The sequence below is a fragment of the Daphnia magna genome, linkage group LG2, assembly GCF_020631705.1.
Source record: "Daphnia magna isolate NIES linkage group LG2, ASM2063170v1.1, whole genome shotgun sequence".
NCBI classification, from domain to species: Eukaryota; Metazoa; Arthropoda; class Branchiopoda; order Diplostraca; family Daphniidae; genus Daphnia; species Daphnia magna.
In genome coordinates this window covers 8,802,787-8,823,801 of record NC_059183.1, presented here as the reverse complement: position 1 = coordinate 8,823,801, position 21,015 = coordinate 8,802,787, and the positions used below count along the sequence as shown (strand labels likewise).

The following is a 21,015-nucleotide window of genomic DNA, read 5'->3' as shown; positions in this document are numbered from 1 at the left end:
CCAAAAGACCAACAATAATTGTGAAAAACAGCAAAATGCTAGGTTAATAACGCGAGATGCCGTATCGTGGTGTGCTTAATAAAATAGATTGGGTCGTTTACAAATGCTCGAGGCAAATAGTTCGTAGTCAATTGCCATGCAACTAACGTAAAAAACAAAACAAAAGAAGAACATACTAAATTACTCTAGTGGGCGTAATTTTGTCTTTGAATAAATTACTGGGTTTGGTTCTATTTCCTACCGAACAACCTTTTCGTTCAGGTTGGAGCGCCCTCTTCTTCTCCCTTCCTCCCCCGCCATTCTGCTCAGTCGAGGCGTAAGAAGCTCTGCAGGTCGGACGTGTATTTTTCCGCTCTCAGTTGGCGCGGAGCGCGCCACTGTGTTCATCTCCGGTAGTGCTTGATCAACAAGTTATCCTTTTTCTGGTGGGTAAACGAAAAACAATCCCTTGTGTTACCTGAAAGTTAAGACTTTTGTTATTAAAAAATGTTCTGTCGTCAACATTTCTAGTTCTCCATTCAGAGAAAGTACAGCATAGTTTTGGCAAAATAACTAGGTGTGTTTGAGTGTTTGTGTTCTGTGTTCGTATATTTTGTGTGTGTCTGTGTGTGTGAGTGAGTGTCTTGTGTAAGTTTTGACGTAGACCCTAAAGGCTTTTTTTCGGTCGGGGCGGCAATGACCGCTGGCGCACTACCACACAGCCGTACACGTTAGATGAAAGGGAGGGATGCACCCGAAACACACAACAGTTGTTTTTTTTGGGAATGTGAACGCATAGCCTCTCGCAAGACATCGTAACAGCTTCCTAACTGTTTTTTTGTTTTCTTTTTCGTTCAGTATTCTCTACGGTATACGAGTTCAATACTAAAATTCATTACAGTTCATTTCCTGGTATTAATACCGAAATGTAGCGATTTTAATGCTCGTTTGCTTGGCCGCCATCTTTTTGCCATCTCGTGTCGGTCACCTCATGCTGCGATTGCAACTTTTTTTTTTTTTTCCTAAAGTCATTGTCTTCGTAGGTTTTTGGGTGGCAAAAGATGCAGTGTAATACCATGCTGGTATTGAATACGGTTTTGGCACTGCATTTTTTTTTTCTTTTTCTTTTGATCAAGACACCATCTGCCTCATTTTTTGTGGTGGATGTTAGATACTTCATCTTGGACATCGTGAGATCCAAGTTCAAGGTTTTTTGGATGTTATTGTGACTCCTGAACAAAAACTAAGATTGTTCCTTTCGATTTTGACTTTTAAATTGATGTGACATCATCAAGTGCTGAATTTTGACATCTGGTTGATGATAAAATGTTCACGTACCACTCGTGAGTGTAGCGTGACTAATCGAAAAGGAAGAGAAGGAAGAAAAGACACAAACAACGAAAAGGTACTTTTATGTTGGGGTGGGTTTGCATCTCAAGGTGACGGTTGGAATATAATTATTTGTTTCGGTTTGAGCCTCACCAGGTGTGTTAGTGTTGCAATGTGGGTGGGTAGAAAAAAAAATGCAGGTTGTTTGCCACTGACCGGATGGGAAATTGAGGTCGGTTTGACAAGCACCGGAAGAAGTTGGGTAGAGTGAAATATGCGATTCGAATTCTGTAGAATTTTTTTAGAACGAATGGCTAAATTCAGTTAAATAGAGCTTGATTTCTACGATGATACAAGCGAGATGCTCTCATTTCGCGTCCTTTGCTACTATAATCGTCGATAATTCCGGTTTTTAAGAGACGCAGCAGGAGAAAGCTGAGACTTGGAAATGGTTACGGGCTATTAGGTCAGTATAACTGAAACAAGCCCATCTGCGCACATTTTCTTGTTATGGAAGTGAAGACGTTGACAATGCCTTTGGGCAAATTATTTTGCATCTGTAATCTGGATATTCGTCTGTTTTCATTCGGCCGAAAGATCGTGTACTGAAATATAGAGCGCAAGAGCGACCATGCCAGTCGAAACTGTTTGGGAGTCCGAACTTCTTTTTCAACTCTCCGTCTCGTCTGTCATTTCTCAACTTTCATTTCAGCAGGAGAAATCTGCAGTTTACGTGAGGAAACAGGTGATGCTTGGATGAGCCCAGCACAGCAGTTCTTGTATAATAGGTGGATGACTATTTTCTGGCGATGGCAGTGGTTGAACGATCATGTTTTTAATTGGCAAAACTTGAGAATTAGGTTAGTTTTTAAGTTCGTAGAACGAAGACAGCTGCATTTTGGTTGAATGGAGTTTTTTTCCTTTTTTTTTTTTTACTGAATCATACACTGCCATCTACAGGCAGGAATGTCAATAGAATATTGAACGGGATACAAATATTCTTCTATATGTTGCACTAACATGGCTGATGAAAGGTAACTGCATCCACACGCGCGACACGAACAAATGCCAAAGAAAACTTAAGCAATCCGATTAAGCGACCGGTTAGAGCACGCACTAGATAAAGTCTTGCGGTACTTTTGTTTTCGAATGTTCGGTAGTCAGTGAGGCTCTTTGTTTTGATCCGTTATGACGTCCATGCGCTCAGTGGTGCGTATAAAAAAAGAATTTCTGGTATTTTATATTTTTTTTTCATCTTTTTAACTACCCTTTTCCCCTTTCCTTTGATAACTGTAAGTTTAGTTGCGTGCGATAGAAAAACAAAATTATATTCCGACCAGCGTCTGCTACCATTTTACAAGATGCACAGGCACAGACAAGTTCTTCCTACAACTCGATTGTTTTGTATTGTGCGAGTCTTTTTCATCTTTATGCCGTTGGATTTTTCTTTTTTTCTTAAATCAATACCACCCAGAATTGTGCAAATTCGATGAATCGAAACGAGTTATCGTGGAATAGAAAGTCAAGTACTGAGATTGGGTTACATTTCACGTTCTTTTGGACTTGTCTCTCCCCGTTATACAAACGAGTTTTTTTTGGCGGATTTGGATGCCCTAATCTTCTCGCTTCCTCCATTTTTACATTTAGATTAAAAATAAAACAAAAAACGGGAAAGAGAAGAGCAAACATTGTTATTTATTCTGTGCCTTTTTATTAAATATTTGCCTATAGGTTTAAATGGGATAGCCGCAACCCTCTACTCGAGTAGAAATATTGCAGCGACACACCCACTTTAACAACTAGAGCCAACAGAAAAATAAATACGAGATGAAGATGGTACCGGCCCCACCACCGATGACCTCTTCACCCATTATGTCTTCAGCTCACCAGCAGTTCCAGGTGACGGAAGACACACCCGTCGACTTCCTCGAAGGGTGTATGGAGATTCTAGTCGTCTTCCCTAATGAAAAAAGCATTTTGATGTCCATTCAACGAAGGTAAGTCTGTTTGTTTTCTAGAAATAATTTTTAACCCAGTTTTTTTCCCTCGCTTTTAAACTAAATATGTAAAGAGAGTGAAGAAAAAGAAAAGATATCATTGTTAAAAGATTAAAACCGGTTTTTCGTGACATTCCCGATTTGTGTGTGTGTGTGCAACGGTAAAAATTGTTATGCGAAGAGGCGAATGAAACGGGAGAGAAAGCATTGCTAAGTACAGACGGCCCAGCTCACGAGTTGTTATTACTTTTAGGATTGTGACCTGCAATCGTGATTCAAATCGACTATTGTTTTGCTCTAACCTGTACGAAATGCTTCATTTTTTGTCGTTGTTATTATTAAATTTGCTGTGTTGTGAAATTAAAACACCATCGTGATGTTTTCGTTTTTTTTTTTTTTTTTGTGCAGAATGCCAATGCTGGATCTGTTGATTCACGTGACGGCGGCCAACAAGATCTCGCCGGCAGCTCACTTGCTCCAAGTCACGGACGAGGAGGGCCGGCTGCTGCCTCACAAGCCCAGCACACCCATCGGTATGCGAACCCAAACACTCTGCTTACTACGTAGTTGTAGAATAGCCCCACTCTTTTATCCTCCCTCTCCCGCCCTTCACCAGTTGTCCTGGATCAATATTGGCTCTTGCGAGTTTATTGACGAGGAAAGAAATTGAAAGGCAATACTAATGAGGGAAAGTAAGGGGATTGAGTTGGCTTTTTGCCTTCTTTTTTTATTGCTTTACTTTATGTGTTTTTTTGTTTTCATGCCATCTCATTAGTCAATATACTTGTATACGTGCTTTACATGACAGGTTCGCTGAATGCTCACAAGGTCTACATCCTAGCCAAGAATCGATTGATGGCCGATCGATCGGATAGTCGCTCCAGTAACGCGAAATCTTCTTCTTCAGCTTCTCAATTTGAACAATCGTTTCGTGTCCAGGTTAGTAAACGTGTTCCAACAAACATTCGGTGTCGTGACTCACAAATGAGTCCGTGTCTAATCTTCATCAAAGCAAGAAAGAGAAAAAAAGAAAATGAAATAGAATATTTTTAGCTTCCGGCGTGAATTCAAACGGCGAGTGCTTTTTCAACTTTTCTTTCCGCTCAAGGATGATTTCTTTTTGAAAGAAACATAAATTATTTATGATATTCTTTTTTTATTATTATTTTCATTTTTTTCCTTTTTTTGACCGCCAGGTGCGCCTTCCTCGCAATCAGTTGTTCGTGACCCGCGTGACGGGGCGGACGCAACTCGCCGACCTGCTTCACACTGTGTGCAACGAAAAGGCTTTGGATCCACGACATTATGAGCTCAGGCATCCAGGTATATTTGCCATCCCATATACGACATACCCGTGTGTGTGTGAGTGTGTGAGAGTGTGTGTGTGCGTATATATATGTCGGGGGTTTGTGCCGTAATCCGTAGCCTACCTACCCCATCGACCTTATAGAAGAGAAAGGGCGGTGTAGATAAACAAGGCGCGGACTATTACCCTACCTTCGTGGGGATTTTCGTCTGATAACGTGTGAACTGAAAACTTCCATTTTACCCTCCCTCTTTGCCCGTTGTGGTATTATCGCTTGTCATGGAATTGTTTCGTAGTTGCATGTCCCAATAGCGTCTGCAAATATTAATCAGTTCAAGAACGATTGACGCCTTGTTCGCGTCTGCGCATCAAAGGGAAAACTTTTTCTCTCTTATCCCCGGGCTTCTCATCTCGTGAAAAGAAAAAAATTGGCTGCCTCCATACGATTAAGGGCATTCGAGTTGTGGGTGCAGTGTCGTCAGTACAATCATTCTTCTCCTTTAACTTGTGATTTGTTGCGTAGTGGAAGTTGGCCAACAACAACAAACACTACGGAAAAAAACGTTTCTTTTTAAACAAGTGTACGAATGTTGTCAGTGTGTGTGTGTGGGTGTAAGGTTGGGTTCAAGGTATTTTATCTTTTCGTCTTGAAAGCATCGTTCTTCTTTTCTTCCCGTAGGGTTACAGTATCAAAGATCACACTGATCCTTTTGTTCGGCTTGTAATTTGATTGCATTGTTCTGGCGCGTGGCCAGCATGGTCACTACTACCCAAAAAATCAGTCTGTTTTGTTTGCAGACTCTTTCGTGATTACTTTTGTTCTTCTTTTTGATACTTTTGGACAAGTTTGTGCTTTGCGCCGTAGAGTGTTTTTTTTTATGTGACCAAAGGGATTCCTGTATTGCGTGTGCTGGTAAGGGGTGAGGAAGTTGATTTACGAATGCCGAACACGACCTTCAGAGTCGGTAACAGTGTGAACTATCCCGGCTCGACGGTGAACGCCTCTCTTGGATGAGTCGCAGTCGAGAGAGGAATGCCTGAACTTACCCTCCTCCTCATTCTTCTCTCTTTCTTCCCCTCTTGACTTATTCAATGACGTGCCTCGGCAATTTCGTTAGCATGCAATGTCAAAAGACCTCCAGTCAGCTGATTGTGAAACTTATTCCGCCTGTCTCCAGTTAAATCTTTCTCATTCGTCGGTTTTTTTTTATTCATTTTTTTTTTTTCTTAAAAAAAAAAAAAAAAAATGCAAAACAAGAAATGTTGAATATTTTTTTCGGGATGCCTTTGGCTCAGCAGTTTGGGATATCTTTAGAGGTTTCTTCGAAGCCCTTTTTGCCCGTTTCATCGATTATTAGCCGACTCTATAGCGCCGCCGGATCATCGTAGCATAGGAATTTTTCCTTTTTTCTATTTCGCATCCATGGGGGGAAACATCTTAGGCTATCGGGAAAACGGAGAAGCTGTCGCGCTTTATTTTTTCTCGCGTGTATTTTTCCATTTTTTTTTCCCCCCCAACTATTCCAACCCTAAGGCTTGACGTAATATCCAGTGGTGAAGCTTCATCCGTCCTGGTGCTTCTTCCCATTTTTGTAAAGTTGGATGTTGTTCTATGTGTGCCCGTGAGTGGTTAGATATCGAACCATCATTTCTCTGTCTTGATGTTCGAGCACGCGACGCAAAAGAGAAGACAGCTGGGAGATGGCCGTCTGGAAAGAGAAAACCCGGAACGACGTCGTTATCAAAGTATGGAGGTCGTATGTAAAAAAATAAAAAAAAATCCTGTTGCCGAAAAAAAAAAAAAACCGGGTGTGTTCTCAATTCTGCTATTTTTTTCTATTAGCCTGTTTTGCTACTTTTCTTTTTTTTTTCCATACAAGTGAAAAAAGAAAATAATTTTGCCTTTTCACGTCGTAGCTTTATTGATGCAGAGAACACCTTGAGCGTCTTAATGAACTAATCAAAATTCGGGATCATTTCTCAAGGACGTCGATTGAGTTTAGATGACGTCGTCTTTATTTTCAGTTTGCGAAAATGTGGGAATAGCTTGAGATGAAAGGCTTAAATTTTCTGGAAGATTTCTCCGTTTGCTTGTGCAGAGGCACGCTCGCATTTGCCCTGACAAGTTGAGAAAAATTCGCATCTTGAAGACATTCCCAGCTATCGCACGAGCACGCTCACCACTTGAGTCGATTGATTTTCTGTAATCGCAACTGTCACGCCCAAAAAAAGGGCAAAAAAGAAAGATCTTATGTTTATGGATCGGATGTTTTATCACTGACGCTTGCCCTTGTTTACAATTAAAAAGATCTGCAGTGTCATCTCTGGCACTTGGTGGCGTACTAAATTAGATTAATCTCTATTTTTGTTTTTTTCTTGCTGCCGCATTTTGCTGCTGCAGTGAATTTAGACGAACGCCTGCGTTTGAACAGCTGCCTGGACGATTACAAGTTGCAAGAGGTCGTCTTGGTGCCGCTGGGTGGCAAGAACGCAACACTACTTACCCCCGCAGTGTCGGTGAGCGACTTGTCGTCGTCATCCAACAACATGAACAGAAAGTCGGTAAACTTGTCTGCCAGCAACAGCAGCAAAATGTCGGGCAAGTCGACGCTAAAACCCACTACGTCTGAGGCGACACTGGTTGGACATGAAAAGAAAAAACGAGGACTATTTGGTCTTCTTGGATTCGGCAAACATAAAAAAGGATCGGTCAGTTGTTCGTTTTTTTTATCTTAACATTTTCTCTTTTCTTTTTCTTGTACCTGTTTATTTACAATAGCGTGAGGTTAAACCGGAATGTTCACTTTTTTTTTTTTTTTTTTTTTATGTAAAATGGAAATGTGTTGAATGGTGTCGTTTCATCATCGCGATTTTGTCTAGCCAAAGTTGGATAATTGCTAATTGCGCAACAATTTTGGGAACAATTCGTTTTTTACGGTTGCCAGCGGTAGGTTGAATGGTTAAGGCAACGAAATAGAGGATTCAACTAAACTGGCGCACTAAATAAATGGCTGCCGGCTGCTGCTCTAAAAGTGCTGTTTGCCTTTAATTTTATTATCTGAGACTAAGAGAGACTATGGTCGATGACGAAGGCGTACACACTCGCTGGCCACTTGATTTTATGGACTGTAATTGCGTCACCACTAAAAAAATGCCAAGGCTGTGCGTGGAGTGAGACTGTCTTGTTGTTCGTCGCTTTGTAGAGGAGATAAACGAGGTCTTCTCAATGAACACCTTGCTTAAATTATTATTCTTTTTTTTTTCAACCTTCGCTTGAGAATTTGGTTCACACGCAACATGATTCTAGTGTATACACAATTTGTTTGGGGAGGGGCGTGATAAAGCTGCGTTATTACGTGTCTGTTTTTATCTTGACAAATGGAATGTTATTTCAAAATGTTTGTGATATTTGTTATTTGTTGACATGATTTAATTTGTATATATTTTATTAGAGTATGGGTGATAGCAGTATCAGCAGCGACAGTGTGGGTGACCGGAGTATTTCGCCATCTCGGTCGGAAGAGCCGGTTCCTCTGCCTCCTCCTGTTGAACCGGTAGCTCCCAGTCCACCATCACCTGTCCTGTTTTCTAAAAGACTCGCTGAAGAAGCGGTGGCCAAGCGGAATAGTCGTTTGATGTTGAGCCAGATGTCTACAGAGGCGTCGACTACGCCGACTTCAACTAATGGCCCTCCACCTCTCCGTAAAACGATTTCGACTACGTCCAACGGTGCGGTGGCGCCACCAGCAAACAAACCTGTCGCCAAGAAAAAGAGAGCTCCAGCTCCGCCCCAGCCACCACCGTCTACACAATCGAATGGAACCAATGGACCTCCCAAGGTTGAATGAAAGATAATTTGATCTTTTACGGCATGAAATTTAATTGATGAAAATGGGCAAAATATTCTAAAGATTTTTGTTGTTAAGGCGGCGTCGGAAGTATCGTCCTGTTCTACGTCATCGTCGTCTGGTAGCAATTATGTATCGCCAACGACGTCGGTCATCCATCATTCTGAAGAGGAAGTGGTATTGCGTAGTTCTTCGCCTAAGCTGTGAGTATAATCCATTATCTCTATGCCGCTCTTCACGTTATTAAAAATAATTACATGTTTTCTTCGTTTACTTTCAGATCGTATCAACGACAAGATTCTAATTACATGTCACGCCAACGTCAGCCGGATAGCGGATGTAGCAGCCCAGTAAGGTCCCCAAGATCCAACATGATCACAACTCCCGGCAATTCTTCGTCAAATTTAACGCAGGTAAAAGAAAAAAAGACGAACTTATATGAGCATGAACGAAAAGCCGTGATGTATGGTGTAACAAATAATGTTGAGTGATTACTGTTTCGGGTGGGCGTGTTTTTCAGGTGTCCAGCACTTCGAACGCTTCACTGGCTTCGGCCATCAAAAAAAGGAAAGCCCCTGTACCTCCTCCTGCTCTTCACGAACATGTTGAAGCCTCTGAGAAGATACCGTCGCCGCCAACTATCACGGTGGTTGTCGATGGATCACACGACGATTCTGACAGGGTATCTTCCGTCTCTGACCAACTGTCGAGCGTATCCGACTTGTCTTCGACGCGAAAATCAGAGACGCCGGATATAATTGAGCCAGCCATCGTCGTCGAACTGACACCTCAACATCATCATTATGAACAGCAACAACAAACTTCAGGTGAGCAGGCCGAGATCCAAAATTGGAATAATTTTTTTAACGAGCTCGGCCGGATGCTCGATCTCGACAGCCAGCAAAATCAACGGCTACGAGTGTCGAACCTGTGAAAGAACAGAGGGGGACAACAACCAATGGACACATAATCCCTTTTTGGTTGATTTTATTTTTATTTTATTATTTTTTCCCTCGTGAGATCGATGTGGTCTCGTCTCTTTCATCCGGAGAAAAGAAAACCACGCATTCGGCAGCAACACCCACACACGCTTGCTCGCTCGATCGCTCGCCAACTCTTTTTTTATTTTTATTATTATCATTTTTAAAGGATTCGGTTAGTTTTGAAGCTATTAAGTTGAGTAGTTTTATTATTTTTCGTATTGTTGCCGTTGGTTAGTTTCACTCGCTAGTGCACACATTAACTTGTCGGTAGGTAAGTACGCATGTCAAATTGTTTTGATTATGGGGTCGCATGTGGAATCAGTCGAGCTTGGAATGTGTGGCTGGTGCATCGCTTGGTTTAACTGCATTTTTTTTTTTCTTACATTTTTTTTCTTCTAAAAAAAAAATAATAATTCTCTAACGCTTTTGAAACACGCGCAGTAGTGACACCCATACCCGCTGCTCGTAATAGAGTTTCCCGTCCTGTAAAATCTGCTACAACTCCGCCGCCATCACCGTGCGATGAAGGCCAAGTTGTTGACTTGATCGTGAAGGTTCTGCGCGATCACCATGAAACAAATAGCAACCGAAAATTGTCTTCTTCCTACTGCTCTTCGTCATCAGAAGGCGACGATTTGACCTTGGACGACCAAAGTCTCGACATGTTTTCTAGCCGAAATGAGCTCAATCAAACGAGTAAAGCTCAACGGGCGGTTCTGGCGCTCGAAGTGGCTGCGGTAAACAAACGACGAGAGCAGCTGCTGGAACTGCGATCGATTCAGGGTACGGAAGCAGAGCGCTTGAAATTGGCTCAGCAACAGCAAACCAAAAAGCTGGAACAAGAAAATCTTACTCGGCAAAATATACCTATGCTCGTAGAACAGCCGAGCGTATCGCCTGCGGAAGTGGAACGCACCAAGCGGAAAAAATGGGATCGTTCCCCACAAAGTCAAGTCGATCTATTGGCTACGAGAGCCGACTCGTCTGATGATGAAATGACGTTGAAGGTTCCGATATCACTGAATCGACGGCCCAGAGTCCCTAGCGCTGCAGCCATGAGCCAAGCGAGTAGCGTCAGCGAATTTTTCAGCCTCTCTGAAGCCGAAAGCGAGTCCCCAATTCCAGGAAGAATGCATAAAGCAGTCCGTGAGCCGGAAGAAAATGAGGAAAACATGGATGACCCGGATGTGTCGTTTGCTGCCATGTGCGCAGCATTGGCCAGACGGAAACAGCGAGGCGATCCGGAATTACCCAATGATCTGAGTGTTGTATCAATTGAGACGGTGCAATCGCCCAACCAAATGGACAGCAGTTCCAGTGGCAGCAGCCAATTGGGTGGTGATGATTCAATTGGTGGAGGATTTTGGCAACGGCCAAACATCGAACCAGGTTGGATAACCGAAAAAAGCCATTCAGTATCCTCCTCACCACGTTCAGCATCACCTGCACTTCGTAGATCGAGCAGTCTCAATGACGTTCCAGGCGATTCTCTCCTCTTCCCCCTACCTTCTAATTCTTCTTTCTCTGCTGCCTTGTAAGTTTTTCTTTCTCTTTCTTTCTTTCAAACACTTTTTTTATTTCGTTTCTTCCATTCGGGAAAGGGGGAAACTTTTTTTTAGCTTTCAAGGTACTAACACCCAATTTTTTGAGTGGTCGTTTGGTTTTTCAGTGTGAGCACTTTTGTAAAAATATTAGGCACTTTATAGCTTTATTGCTTCGGTTTCCGATGGAAAATTGACTTTTAAATGCCTATTCTCTCCCCCTCCAATTTGATCTCATTTCATTCTCAGATTATTTTATCCTCAAAATAACCGTCTGTTTTTTTACGTTGAATTTTAGTTAAAATTTTTTACCTTTTTATTTATTTTTTTTTTTTGTTTGACTGAAACATAACCCAAACTAAACGACATCCTCCGTTTGCAAACGTTGTGTACTCTATACTAACAGATCGAGTCGTGGCGAGTACGAGGACATACCGCTCTTACTGATCAATAACGAAGCAGACGGACGCCTCTCTTACACAGGTGCATGCAATGGAAATTTCTTCCTCTTTTTTTTTGTTTTTGTTTTGTATAAACCTTCCTTAAACCTTGTAACCACGCATTCTACGTGTTAAGCTCGCGCTTTGGCTTGAGTCGAATTTATGTACGTGTAATTCCCTGATTCTCCACACTTCTAGACTAACTGGCTCGTTTGACATTTCGGAGGTAACGTTGCTCGCATTCAGCATTTATTACCCTACTTTTTTTTTGCGACCTTATTTTTTTTTTATATTAAAATTTTTGTCGAGCTACATGCTTCTCGGTTTGAGAAACCCTGGAAGGTAAAAAAAAAAATTCCTTTTTCGTTTTTTTCTTTGGCAATATCAACGCGGATTTGCCGGGTTTCGTCTGAGTACGTGTGTGGCTTCGTTTAGGCACTGATTAAGTGAAATGATGGTGTGATTAAAACATGGTAGGTCTTTGAAAACTAATAAAACCTTTGTTTGGGGATTTTCATTTTAGACTTGGACAGCCCCCGATCAATTGCAACAGATTCCACAAACGCCATCTCTGAACGTCCAGCCAATTCTATTTCTTCCGAGGATGATTACGAGCAGCTCGACTATCGAAGAAAGAATAGCGAAGAAAAAGAGAAGAACGACACCTATCGCAAAGCCCACGAGGAAGAAGAAATGGTCATATCCGAACCTATTTACACGATGGTGATCAAATCACCCAAGCCCCTTGTAGCTGTGGACGTGGAGCCGGAAAAGAACAACATAATGGAACAGACCAATGAAGACGTGCAAGTAGATGAGCCTGACAGGTGTGACATAAAGGCCATCGTAATGCTGAGAGAGGAGGAGCCTGAGATGGAGAGGGATGCGGGTGATGGACAGACCGAGTCCCCCATTATGTGGGAGTACAAATTGCCAGCTCCGCCCACACCGTTCCAGGATCCGGCACAATCGCCTTTGGATAAACTACAAATTGCTAGCGAATCCGAATTGAGCCGTTCGACGCGCAGTTCCATGTCAACCGACAGCCTGCAGCAAAACAAGAGTACGGATGAAGAGAATTTTGCCAAGGATTCGCCTCGTTCATCCATCGATTGCCAAGAATCCGAAGCTGAAACATCGGCCGAGATCTCCATCAAAGAGGATTGCGACGTTAAAGAGGTGGCCCTTAAATTACATCGCGGACTGGAACTGTTGGGCGAAACCACCACGGAAGAACCTTCGCTAGACGATGCTGCGATTGAAGAGGTTGTAAATGTGGCCGAGGAAAATAAAGTTGTCTTGCAGTCAAGTGATCCGGAGGCTAAGCCGTATGGGATCGAATCGACGACTGACGAGCCGCTGTCACAACCATCTTCTTTGCCGCCAGTGCCAAGCACTTTACCGCCAATCGATAGCGACGATGATTTCCCTCAACCTGATATGCAGTTCTCCATCGCCACGTACACTGTCCGCGTGAGCAAAGATTCCACGTACGAAAGGAAATTGGCACGATCTGGTTTGCCCGAAGAAGTGTCAGAAAACATTATTAAACCTACTGATGGTACCAGTTTAGTGTTATGAATTGTAAATAGAGTAGAGCCTTTAATAAAACTGTTTGTTTTCAGATTCCCGAAAGGAGGTCAACAGTCCGTTACCAATAGTTACCGAAACAAAGGAGCAGGAAATGGTAGCCGATCCAGTTAAGGCCGAAGAGAACTCCGGAAATAGCCCTGCACCTGCAGCCGGCCAATTGCCTCTGCCGATGTTAAATGCTGATTTTATCCAACAATTTCAAAATGCACTGCACTCTATCACAGGTATGTCGCAGATGGCGGTTGACTGACACTACGTTACATCCGCTTCGATTGTGTGTAGATTTCTTTACTGGCGGATGTTGTTGATTGTCTGGTTTGTCTTTTTAAAAACAAATAGATCCAAAGGCACGCGCTCTACAGGAAGAGTTTTTGCGTTTGCAGCAACAGTTCCTCACTCTGCAGATGCAAGCCGTCGTGCAGCAAAACAGTGCAGTAACAGTAGAATCTGCTCCCGTAGAATCCGCTCCCGTCAATATCTCAACACATCATTCCGGTACGACCAAGTTGAAGGAGAAGACTGTTGTGATTGAAGTTCCAACAGCCACAGATTTACAAGCTGAGCCGTTGGTTGAAGCTGATTCTAAACAAAATCAACTAGTGGAATCACCTGTCGAACCTCCGCTCAAAATTACAAACCAAGCTCAAGAGCAGCTACCGTACGACTGACGAATTATAATTTCAATTTGACGTTTCATATCTGACTGTCGTGATCGTTTCTTGTCGTTGCAGGAAGCAAGAAATTGAACTTGAAACTCCAGTCTACCGTTACAGTGGGCCTCCTCAAGTCAAACTCGATACGTGGAAACCTGGTCGGCCGCGCTCTGAAGTGATCGATTTCAGCCGTTCGTCGAGTTTCAACGTACCGTTGGTACCTGTAGAAACGAAAATCGATGTTCCTGTAATCGGTACCGTTGCAGCCACTGTGCTGGCAATGGACACCAATACTAGTAGTCCGACCGTGGCTAACATTCCTGAAGAAGTCGTTCTTCCAGTTCAAATGTCCCGCATTCCAGAGGAAGAGAGTAAAATCAAACCGATCGTCTCGGAAGTTGAAGAAATATTGGCTGTTCGCGAAAAGATTGAGCACATTGAGAGTAGTAGCAACAACAGTAGCAATTGCACTAGCCCCGTTCTTAAACCCATCGTTTTGCGTAAATCATCTTTCATTACCGCTCGTCCATTTGAAGCTCGTCCTGTTTCTATGCCCATAAGGAGGCCAAATTTTACGCCTATGGTTATTCAACCTGTGCCCTTTGTCTTTGGCAAAATTCGAGCTCCTGAAGTGCGTGGCTTTGCCTCATTACCACCTGATAATAGAGTCGAAATGCAGGGCATCAGAATGACCGGTCCGACGGGGGTAATTCCTTTCTCAGCAGTCAACAAAAATCGTTCAGTTGCACCGGTTAGTAAGGAGAATCCCACGATTGTCATTCGTAATAAACTGATCCAGTCAGCCCGTCGGCCATCGGCGGAGATTAATGGCATGCCTCTCAAATCAGAAGATTCTCCTGATCAGGTATTCTGCTGGAACTTTATTTGTCTTTTTAAAAACCTTTTAACTTTTTTTATCTGTCTTTTTGTTAAAATGTGAAAGGTGGAAGATACATTTGCAGAAGAGAAAGAAAGTGCTTCTGTTGTATTGGAAACACGCCGGGCCACATCGTTTACTCGGCCGCTATCGATGCCGATGAGTAGCAGCTTGCTTTTGGCCGCTGGGGCAGGCGGGGCAGTCAATAAACCCCAACCACTTAGCCCTGAGATTTCCAATCAACCTATTGCAGCCCAACAGACTGTCATTTCCGGTGCCGATCCTTCGACAACTGCTGGTAGGCGATCGTTGTCTTCGAAATTTGTTCGCAAAGTCGATCCTAGGGAAGAACTTCTCAACTCGATCCGAAGCTTTGCCAATGGCGGTTCCCTAAAGAAGGTAAATTTTATCCATACTTTCGTTTTTACATTCAATAGAAGTTAGTAATTAATATAAATATTTGTTTTTCTCTTTGTTTCTGCAGACTGGGGCCAGTTTGAATAAGTAGGAACATGTGTAAACAAGTCAGTGCTGTCTGTGTCAAATTCCTTGCTATATAAAGAAAAAATGCCGTTAAATTTTTCTATTCATATTCCAGGTTAATCATTTAAAAAATTGTTGCAGTTTTGGAACATTTGTTTCCACAGTTAGTTTTCTTTCTTTTTTGAGATAATAATTATATCAATAAAAACTGTTATGCATTCCGAAAGTTATGCTTATTCATCGTTTCAATTCGTACTGCGCAAATCGTTGATGAAAAGAAAAATGTTAACGGGAGTTATAAAATTACTTGTGCATAAAAAAATTGGTTGAGTATTTGCATTCGATTTCATGGTAAATGCCCTAAATGTTAATCCTAAAATTCTTGGGCGAATAAATACACTATCACTCGATCGTTTCGAGAATAAATCACATTGTATATTCTTTTTTATTTTATTAGTACAGTGAAGGATTTAACATGAAGACCTTGAGTTTTGACAATGGTCATATTTTAGAGCTTTATATAATCGGAATTTAATATTTCGGAATAGATGCAACCACCACTATGGCCACAAATAACAATAGTATCACCATCCAATAACCTGTATACAAATGCACAAAGATTAGGCCATTCTGATTTCTTATATTGTCACTTCTTGATGTATACCAAAAGTACGATCCTTTCTGTCAACGACAGTGATTTGGGATGTCTGTTGCGCCATCCTATCCCTAGTTCGATCCACATTGTCTGCTATATTTTCTATAAGATCTAATTTGAAATCAAAACTTGTTAGCATTGTATCATTTTTGGTTAAAATATCCAAACTAAAATACCATTTTGTGATTCAACTTCATCACCTATTGTCTGGGCAATTTGCCTCTGCCTACCAATAATTCTTGACAGCTCCTCCAGTCCTCTGTCTTGATCTAATGAAATATTCCACTGTAAAGATGAATAATTATCTACTCTGACATATCAACAAACCTGCCAAGATCTGAATCTGGATTTGCTTCAGTTCTCGATGGGGAATATGTTCATCAGCCATTGTTGGGGTAACTGGATTTGAAGAGACTGCCACCCCAGATGGAATCTTTCCAAGTGAATGGTGGTTATCTAATACACTTTTGGTTGAAAGAGCTACATACTTAAGCTTTTCCATTTCCAAGTATAAAAAACATACCTGCTATTTAGAGAATTCTGAAGTTGTCTATGTTTGCTCAATAGATCTTCAAGAAGAAGGCTTCTTCTTTCTTTTTCTCTGGCAGTCCTGTATACAAAAATAAATAAATAAAATAAGATAAATTAGCTATAATATGGTTAAAATCTATACACACATACAGCTGCTTGTTTTGGGAAAGGCGTTCAAGGTGCGCTTTTAGACTCTGGATTTCTCCATGAAGTTGACTCAAGCTATTTCTCAACTGGAAAGAGAGTCTTGCATATGCTTGTGAATTCTTAGGTAGTTGATCCCTTTCATTTAAAATTCCAAGTAGAGAAAAATGTAGCTTTTCTGCAGTTGAATACTGCTTTTCCCTAGGTTAATGAATATTATGTTAATGATAACAACTATAGGTGAAGCAATCCACTTTATAATTTTTTGGTTATGTGCCAAAACAATATGTCAAATGTTAACGATACATTAGAAATACATATTTGTTTACCAAGTATATGTCGTATCCTCGCCCAAATCGACGAGCGCCATTCTTCAATTACGTCTGCTTCCAAACTTGGGTGAAATGCCATGATGTCGAATCTCAAAAAAATAAACTTAAGTTTTGAAAACAGGAACGAAAAATGTGAAAATTAGGCATGGGCCGCGTAGCTCCGTAATTTATTGTGATAAATTTACTTCTAATCCAATCCTTCACAACATGACTGCCTCTGTTGTTTCATCATTTGACAGCAACATTGACGAACAGACCATCAGTCAGGTCTCACCGAATCTGAGTACAACGAGCACAATTTACCGGAAATAGGGTAAGTGGCTTTGAATCAACCACTAGATTTGATTACGATGATAAGCAGTAAGAATAACACTTGTGGTCGGTATTTGATAGCTATCAGGATCAACATGTTGTGTATTTGATTTTTAAATGCACATACATATTTTTAATATGGCTTTCGATTCGACAGCTAACTGAACTCATAGGCATTCGGCTGAAATGCAATTCATTCTGCTGATTTCAGCGTTTATTATACCAAATGTGGATGTGTTATACGTTACGTAGTAAACCCGCTTTAATTCCTCTAGTTATGCTTTGAAAAATTTTGTCTGTATGTTATTTATATCTGCCAGATCACCCAGCTTCCTATTCTATTTTCGTCTAATGGTCCTCAGCGACGAAAAATCAGGATTCCCGATGCGTCCCTTGACAAATCTTGTAACAGCTTGGGAAAGCAATAAGACGTTCGGGGAGAACTTCTCTATAATGCTTAGGTAACCACCCGATAAATGTCGAAGAAGACTTTTCAACTACAAAATTATATTTTCATAGATGGAAGAGAAGTGTGTACAAATTACTCTGGAAACACATGTTAATCTACTTTCTAGTGTACATATTGCTAAGCATTATTGACCAATTCATCCTCCACGAAAACGGGAAAAGGTATTCGCCTTCTCAGCTTACAAAAACTCTTTGCATGTACTCATTCTAGATTTCTCTGCTTAAAGGAACTTCAGAGCTATGGCCGAACATTGTTCTCGCTATTCGGGGAGCATAAATCTGATGGTCATGTTGGGATTTTTTACGTCAACAGCCATGCAACGCTTATTCTCCATGCAAACCACAGTACCTGGCACTGCCAAATCAATTACCATATTCATCTCGTCATTGAAACCAGACCTTCTTGAGGTGAGAGAATTCGTTTTGGTGATAGATTTTCATGTAGTTAATTTTCTCTGGTGTTTGCAAAGGGGGCGATGATAATCGAGCAATTTGCCCGATGGCAATTACTCGCATGGGTTCTTACTTTTCGTCTCGTCTGTCGGCCGCTACGTAAAATTTACCCCGATCTTAAGTCTTTGGAAGCTACAGGTCACTTTTTTAGTTTGCTACGATTCTGTATTGCTACACCTACCTTTTTTTTTTTTTCTTGATCTAGGATTATTGACGCCGGAGGAAAGGGGAATTATGGAAGACCCCGATCAGACTAAGCAAAGTACACCTTGCGTCCTCGTTGTTTTCGATTGTAAGGAATATTAAGGAAATTGCATAGCTCAATAGCATAATTTTGAACTGAATTTTTAAAATAAAGGGATGCTGTTGCTATTAAAGGAAACCTTCATACAAAAACGTTACTTCAATGAAAGCAATTATCTGAAAAACGTAGACACACTCATGGCATTTAAAAAAAGTTGTGGTAACGTGATTAAATTTGCCACACAGAACATTTCTCCTGCCCTAGTACAGGTGCAGCCTCTAAGCGAAACTTTTATTTTCTTCTCAACGCAATTTCACGTGTAATTTCACTCATTTAGGCTGTCGTTTTGTCTGTTTACTGTTTTGGATGTATTACTGTCATGGCCCGTATGTTTAGTAAGGAAGATGCTCCAATCTCTAGCGCCTTCATTTCCTACGTTCCAGTACTGCCAGCCATGCAGGTAGTAGATACATGAACAAAGTTTGATTTATATCAACAGCTAACCAATATTCATCCCGTCAATGATTGCAGTTCTTTATTTATTTCGCCTGGCTCTGTTTTGGTAAAGCTGCGCTGGATCCTTTTGGAGATGACGAAGACGATATTGATGTCCCGCAAATGGTCAAGCTGCATATCGAGGTAAATAAAGTTGATTGTATATGAGTTTGAAACTTTATACTTCTTTTTCAAATCAAATTGTTGAATGAAATACGACATCTTTTTCTAGAATGCTGAAAGACTGAAAGGCCTTTACGGCATGCATCTCGAGAAAGTTTTTCCTAACTTGGTAAGCCCTTCCAAATGGTTTTCAGTTTTCATCTAAAAATTCGTGCTTATAAAAACGTGTGTTAAAACATTACAGCCACAGAAACACTATAATTCAGCCCCCGTATAAGGTAGTTTACGAACTTCAAATGTGTGCAACAGATTGCCGAATGGATCACAAAAAAATTAGCATTTTTCGTTACTTCAGATAAAGTTCTCTATACTGTGATCGGTAATCGAAAAAAAAAAGCCTACCTTATCTCTGTAGTTCAAATCTGAAAATATTAAGGCTTCCATCGAAGTAAAATGCTTTATTGACTTTCTGTTTTTATGTTTTTTTTTCCTTTACTGGTTGAAAAAAATTCATGAATGAAAAAATTTCTCGTCGCGTATGACCAGTGAAATTAGAAAATTTCACGGAACGAATGCAAGGAAAAAAAAATTCAAGTTCGATCTAAATTTTGATTGATCTTAAATGTTGCGGAATCTTTCTTTTATGTATTGAGATATCGGTAGGAATCCTTGCCAAAATTCTGGATCCCATAAAAATATTACATCTCTTGGAATGCAATGAAAATCCCTCGTTATTGTCAAGACAAAACGGTGATTTTGAAAATATAATTTATTTCAATAGATTTTTCCGATTTATTGAATTCCAAATCACAATTTTAATGCCAACTTTTCCCCCCTAAAAAGTCGGCTTAAAAAACCGCGCTGATTTCTTTTATGGGGAGGGGGTGGGTTTCAAGATCAAGAAAAGGGGCGGTGCCTGAATTTAGTGTAAGACGGACACTAGATGTCAGTTTAGGATTAGTTATTTATTTCTGCTGACTTGTCACTTTGTCTTGTCAGCTGAAACGGGAACGACGGTGTGTAAGAGCTCCACCAAGGCGGAGTTAACAAACGTAGTTTGGTCATAGGTACGATCCCATTCTAGATAGCAAGTTGTCGTAAAACTATATAGTGTGTGCTTTACACCTATATAAAAAAATTTTTTTTTCAGCAGAAGAAGTTTTTGATCTACCATGAAAAGCATGAAATCTACCGAAGCCACTGTGAGTTCTTGTAGTATAAATTATTGGTTTCATTTGTTATTGTATATTTTAATATTTGCTAGAAGATTATCCGGGCAGCAAGGTTTTTAGGTTGTCCATGCATAATTTCATTGCTTGAAATGTGGTGTAAGTTTCATTAGCAAGAAATTTTTTGTACTGATTCAGATTTCTCTTTTTGTTGGGTTACCAGGAAGCAGAATAAGATTGTTATTGGGTTGTAAATGGTTGTTATTGGATTTGTGGTTTTAAATTTTCATTGAAACTCCATCAGCTTCTGTGCAGCATTTCAACGAAGATTTGCATTGCCCTCGTTCTGAATGTAAGAACCTTAATTACTAGAATTACAGGTAAAAGCTAATCCTTTTCTCTAGTAGAAAATCCGGTCAAAACATGTTTTTAAAGAAGCCCGACAAAATGCTTGACCTTTTCCCTTTTTTTTCCAATAACTCGTATATTGCTATAAAATTACACGATTTGGATTCGAAATTCAAGAAAAATGTCGAAAATTTTGATCAATTTAACTTGGAAGAAACAGTTCATGAGTAATTCAAATTCAAAGTGGTTACAATAAAACCACTTTGATTTCGTTCTATTCAAAAGCCGCTGAAAAGTAATATTATATTCGTAAAACGGTGATTAATTTTTTAAACAGAAAATTAAGTTTTCATCGAATTCTAAGTTAAAATTCGAGGCCCAAAATAAAAAAAAAAAATCGAGCTTACTTCGCTTTGATTTCCAGTTTGGTTTCTATGTGGTTGGCGCCTTAACCACAGCCGTATATTTTCAAGACATCTAGGGGAGCAATAATCAACTCCCGAGTCATTTTCATTGCCATGTCAGCTGTTCCGTCAACTGTTCCGTCAGTTATTTCATTTCGCATGGCGTCAGACCTGAGGATGGTGGCTCAAATTAATTTCTCCCTCCTTGAAATTTCACCACCAATTTCGTGTGTTTTGACCTAGATTTTGTGAAGGAAATCCATGCCAAGTTGTGAAAGGTATTATGACAAAAATTCCTGTCAAAAAAT

The 21,015-nt window shown here is 40.7% G+C and overlaps 3 protein-coding genes across 10 annotated transcripts; 2 read left to right on the top strand and 1 right to left on the bottom strand.

Moving 5' to 3' along the window:
• Positions 1-274: 274 nt before the first annotated feature.
• LOC116917996 (cordon-bleu protein-like 1) lies at positions 275-15,458 on the top strand. 5 transcript variants are annotated; one of them, XM_045170007.1, is made up of 18 exons: positions 336-425; positions 511-556; positions 3,040-3,305; positions 3,714-3,838; positions 4,114-4,244; positions 4,502-4,628; positions 7,013-7,320; positions 8,064-8,450; positions 8,538-8,662; positions 8,740-8,872; positions 8,980-9,286; positions 9,884-10,831; positions 11,947-12,984; positions 13,049-13,240; positions 13,356-13,674; positions 13,748-14,534; positions 14,613-14,945; positions 15,031-15,458. In XM_045170007.1, the coding sequence occupies exons 3-18, from the start codon at positions 3,136-3,138 to the stop codon at positions 15,052-15,054; spliced, it is 5,454 nt and encodes a 1,817-aa protein (XP_045025942.1). In that variant the 5' UTR covers positions 336-425; positions 511-556; positions 3,040-3,135; the 3' UTR covers positions 15,055-15,458. The 5 variants fall into 5 exon arrangements, with proteins under 5 accessions (XP_032779518.2, XP_045025945.1, XP_045025942.1 ...); XM_032923627.2 differs by lacking the exon at positions 511-556 and having other exon boundaries at positions 275-425; XM_045170010.1 differs by lacking the exons at positions 511-556; positions 9,884-10,831 and having other exon boundaries at positions 275-425.
• Positions 15,443-16,813, bottom strand: LOC116918012 (syntaxin-8). The gene is made up of 7 exons (XM_032923653.2): positions 16,689-16,813; positions 16,366-16,560; positions 16,208-16,294; positions 16,012-16,148; positions 15,861-15,953; positions 15,694-15,795; positions 15,443-15,628 (listed from the first exon to the last, which is right to left on the bottom strand). The coding sequence occupies exons 1-7, from the start codon at positions 16,727-16,729 to the stop codon at positions 15,561-15,563; spliced, it is 723 nt and encodes a 240-aa protein (XP_032779544.2). The 5' UTR covers positions 16,730-16,813; the 3' UTR covers positions 15,443-15,560.
• Positions 16,814-16,849: 36 nt separating this feature from the next.
• On the top strand, positions 16,850-20,474 carry LOC116918011 (bestrophin-4). 4 transcript variants are annotated; one of them, XR_006643729.1, is made up of 15 exons: positions 16,850-17,004; positions 17,324-17,464; positions 17,523-17,633; positions 17,699-17,879; positions 17,942-18,062; positions 18,130-18,216; positions 18,283-18,437; positions 18,506-18,628; positions 18,700-18,807; positions 18,896-18,955; positions 19,031-19,853; positions 19,940-19,988; positions 20,051-20,114; positions 20,179-20,307; positions 20,363-20,474. XR_006643729.1 is itself a non-coding variant. In XM_032923651.2 (11 exons), the coding sequence occupies exons 2-11, from the start codon at positions 17,355-17,357 to the stop codon at positions 19,061-19,063; spliced, it is 1,089 nt and encodes a 362-aa protein (XP_032779542.1). In that variant the 5' UTR covers positions 17,134-17,254; positions 17,324-17,354; the 3' UTR covers positions 19,064-19,568. The 4 variants fall into 4 exon arrangements, 1 of the variants encoding a protein (XP_032779542.1); XR_006643728.1 differs by having other exon boundaries at positions 20,360-20,474; XR_006643727.1 differs by having other exon boundaries at positions 20,179-20,474.
• The last annotated feature ends 541 nt before the right edge of the window (positions 20,475-21,015 follow it).

Excerpts from the sequence above, each read along its gene's own strand:
- LOC116918012 (XM_032923653.2), bottom strand. The coding sequence starts at position 16,729 with ATGGCGCTCGTCGATTTGGGCGAGGATACGACATATACTTG. Across the intron at positions 16,295-16,365 it reads CTTTCCCAAAACAAGCAGCT|GACTGCCAGAGAAAAAGAAA; the intron begins GTATGTGTGTAT and ends TTTTGTATACAG. Across the intron at positions 15,629-15,693 it reads CAGAAAGGATCGTACTTTTG|GTTATTGGATGGTGATACTA; the intron begins GTATACATCAAG and ends ATTTGTATACAG.
- LOC116918011 (XM_032923651.2), top strand. The coding sequence starts at position 17,355 with ATGGTCCTCAGCGACGAAAAATCAGGATTCCCGATGCGTCCCTTGACA. Across the intron at positions 17,465-17,522 it reads AACTTCTCTATAATGCTTAG|ATGGAAGAGAAGTGTGTACA; the intron begins GTAACCACCCGA and ends ATATTTTCATAG. Across the intron at positions 17,880-17,941 it reads TGAAACCAGACCTTCTTGAG|GGGGCGATGATAATCGAGCA; the intron begins GTGAGAGAATTC and ends GTGTTTGCAAAG.
- LOC116917996 (XM_032923627.2), top strand. The coding sequence starts at position 3,136 with ATGAAGATGGTACCGGCCCCACCACCGATGACCTCTTCACCCATTATG. Across the intron at positions 4,629-7,012 it reads TTATGAGCTCAGGCATCCAG|TGAATTTAGACGAACGCCTG; the intron begins GTATATTTGCCA and ends TTGCTGCTGCAG. Across the intron at positions 10,832-11,946 it reads ACGGCCAAACATCGAACCAG|ACTTGGACAGCCCCCGATCA; the intron begins GTTGGATAACCG and ends TTTTCATTTTAG.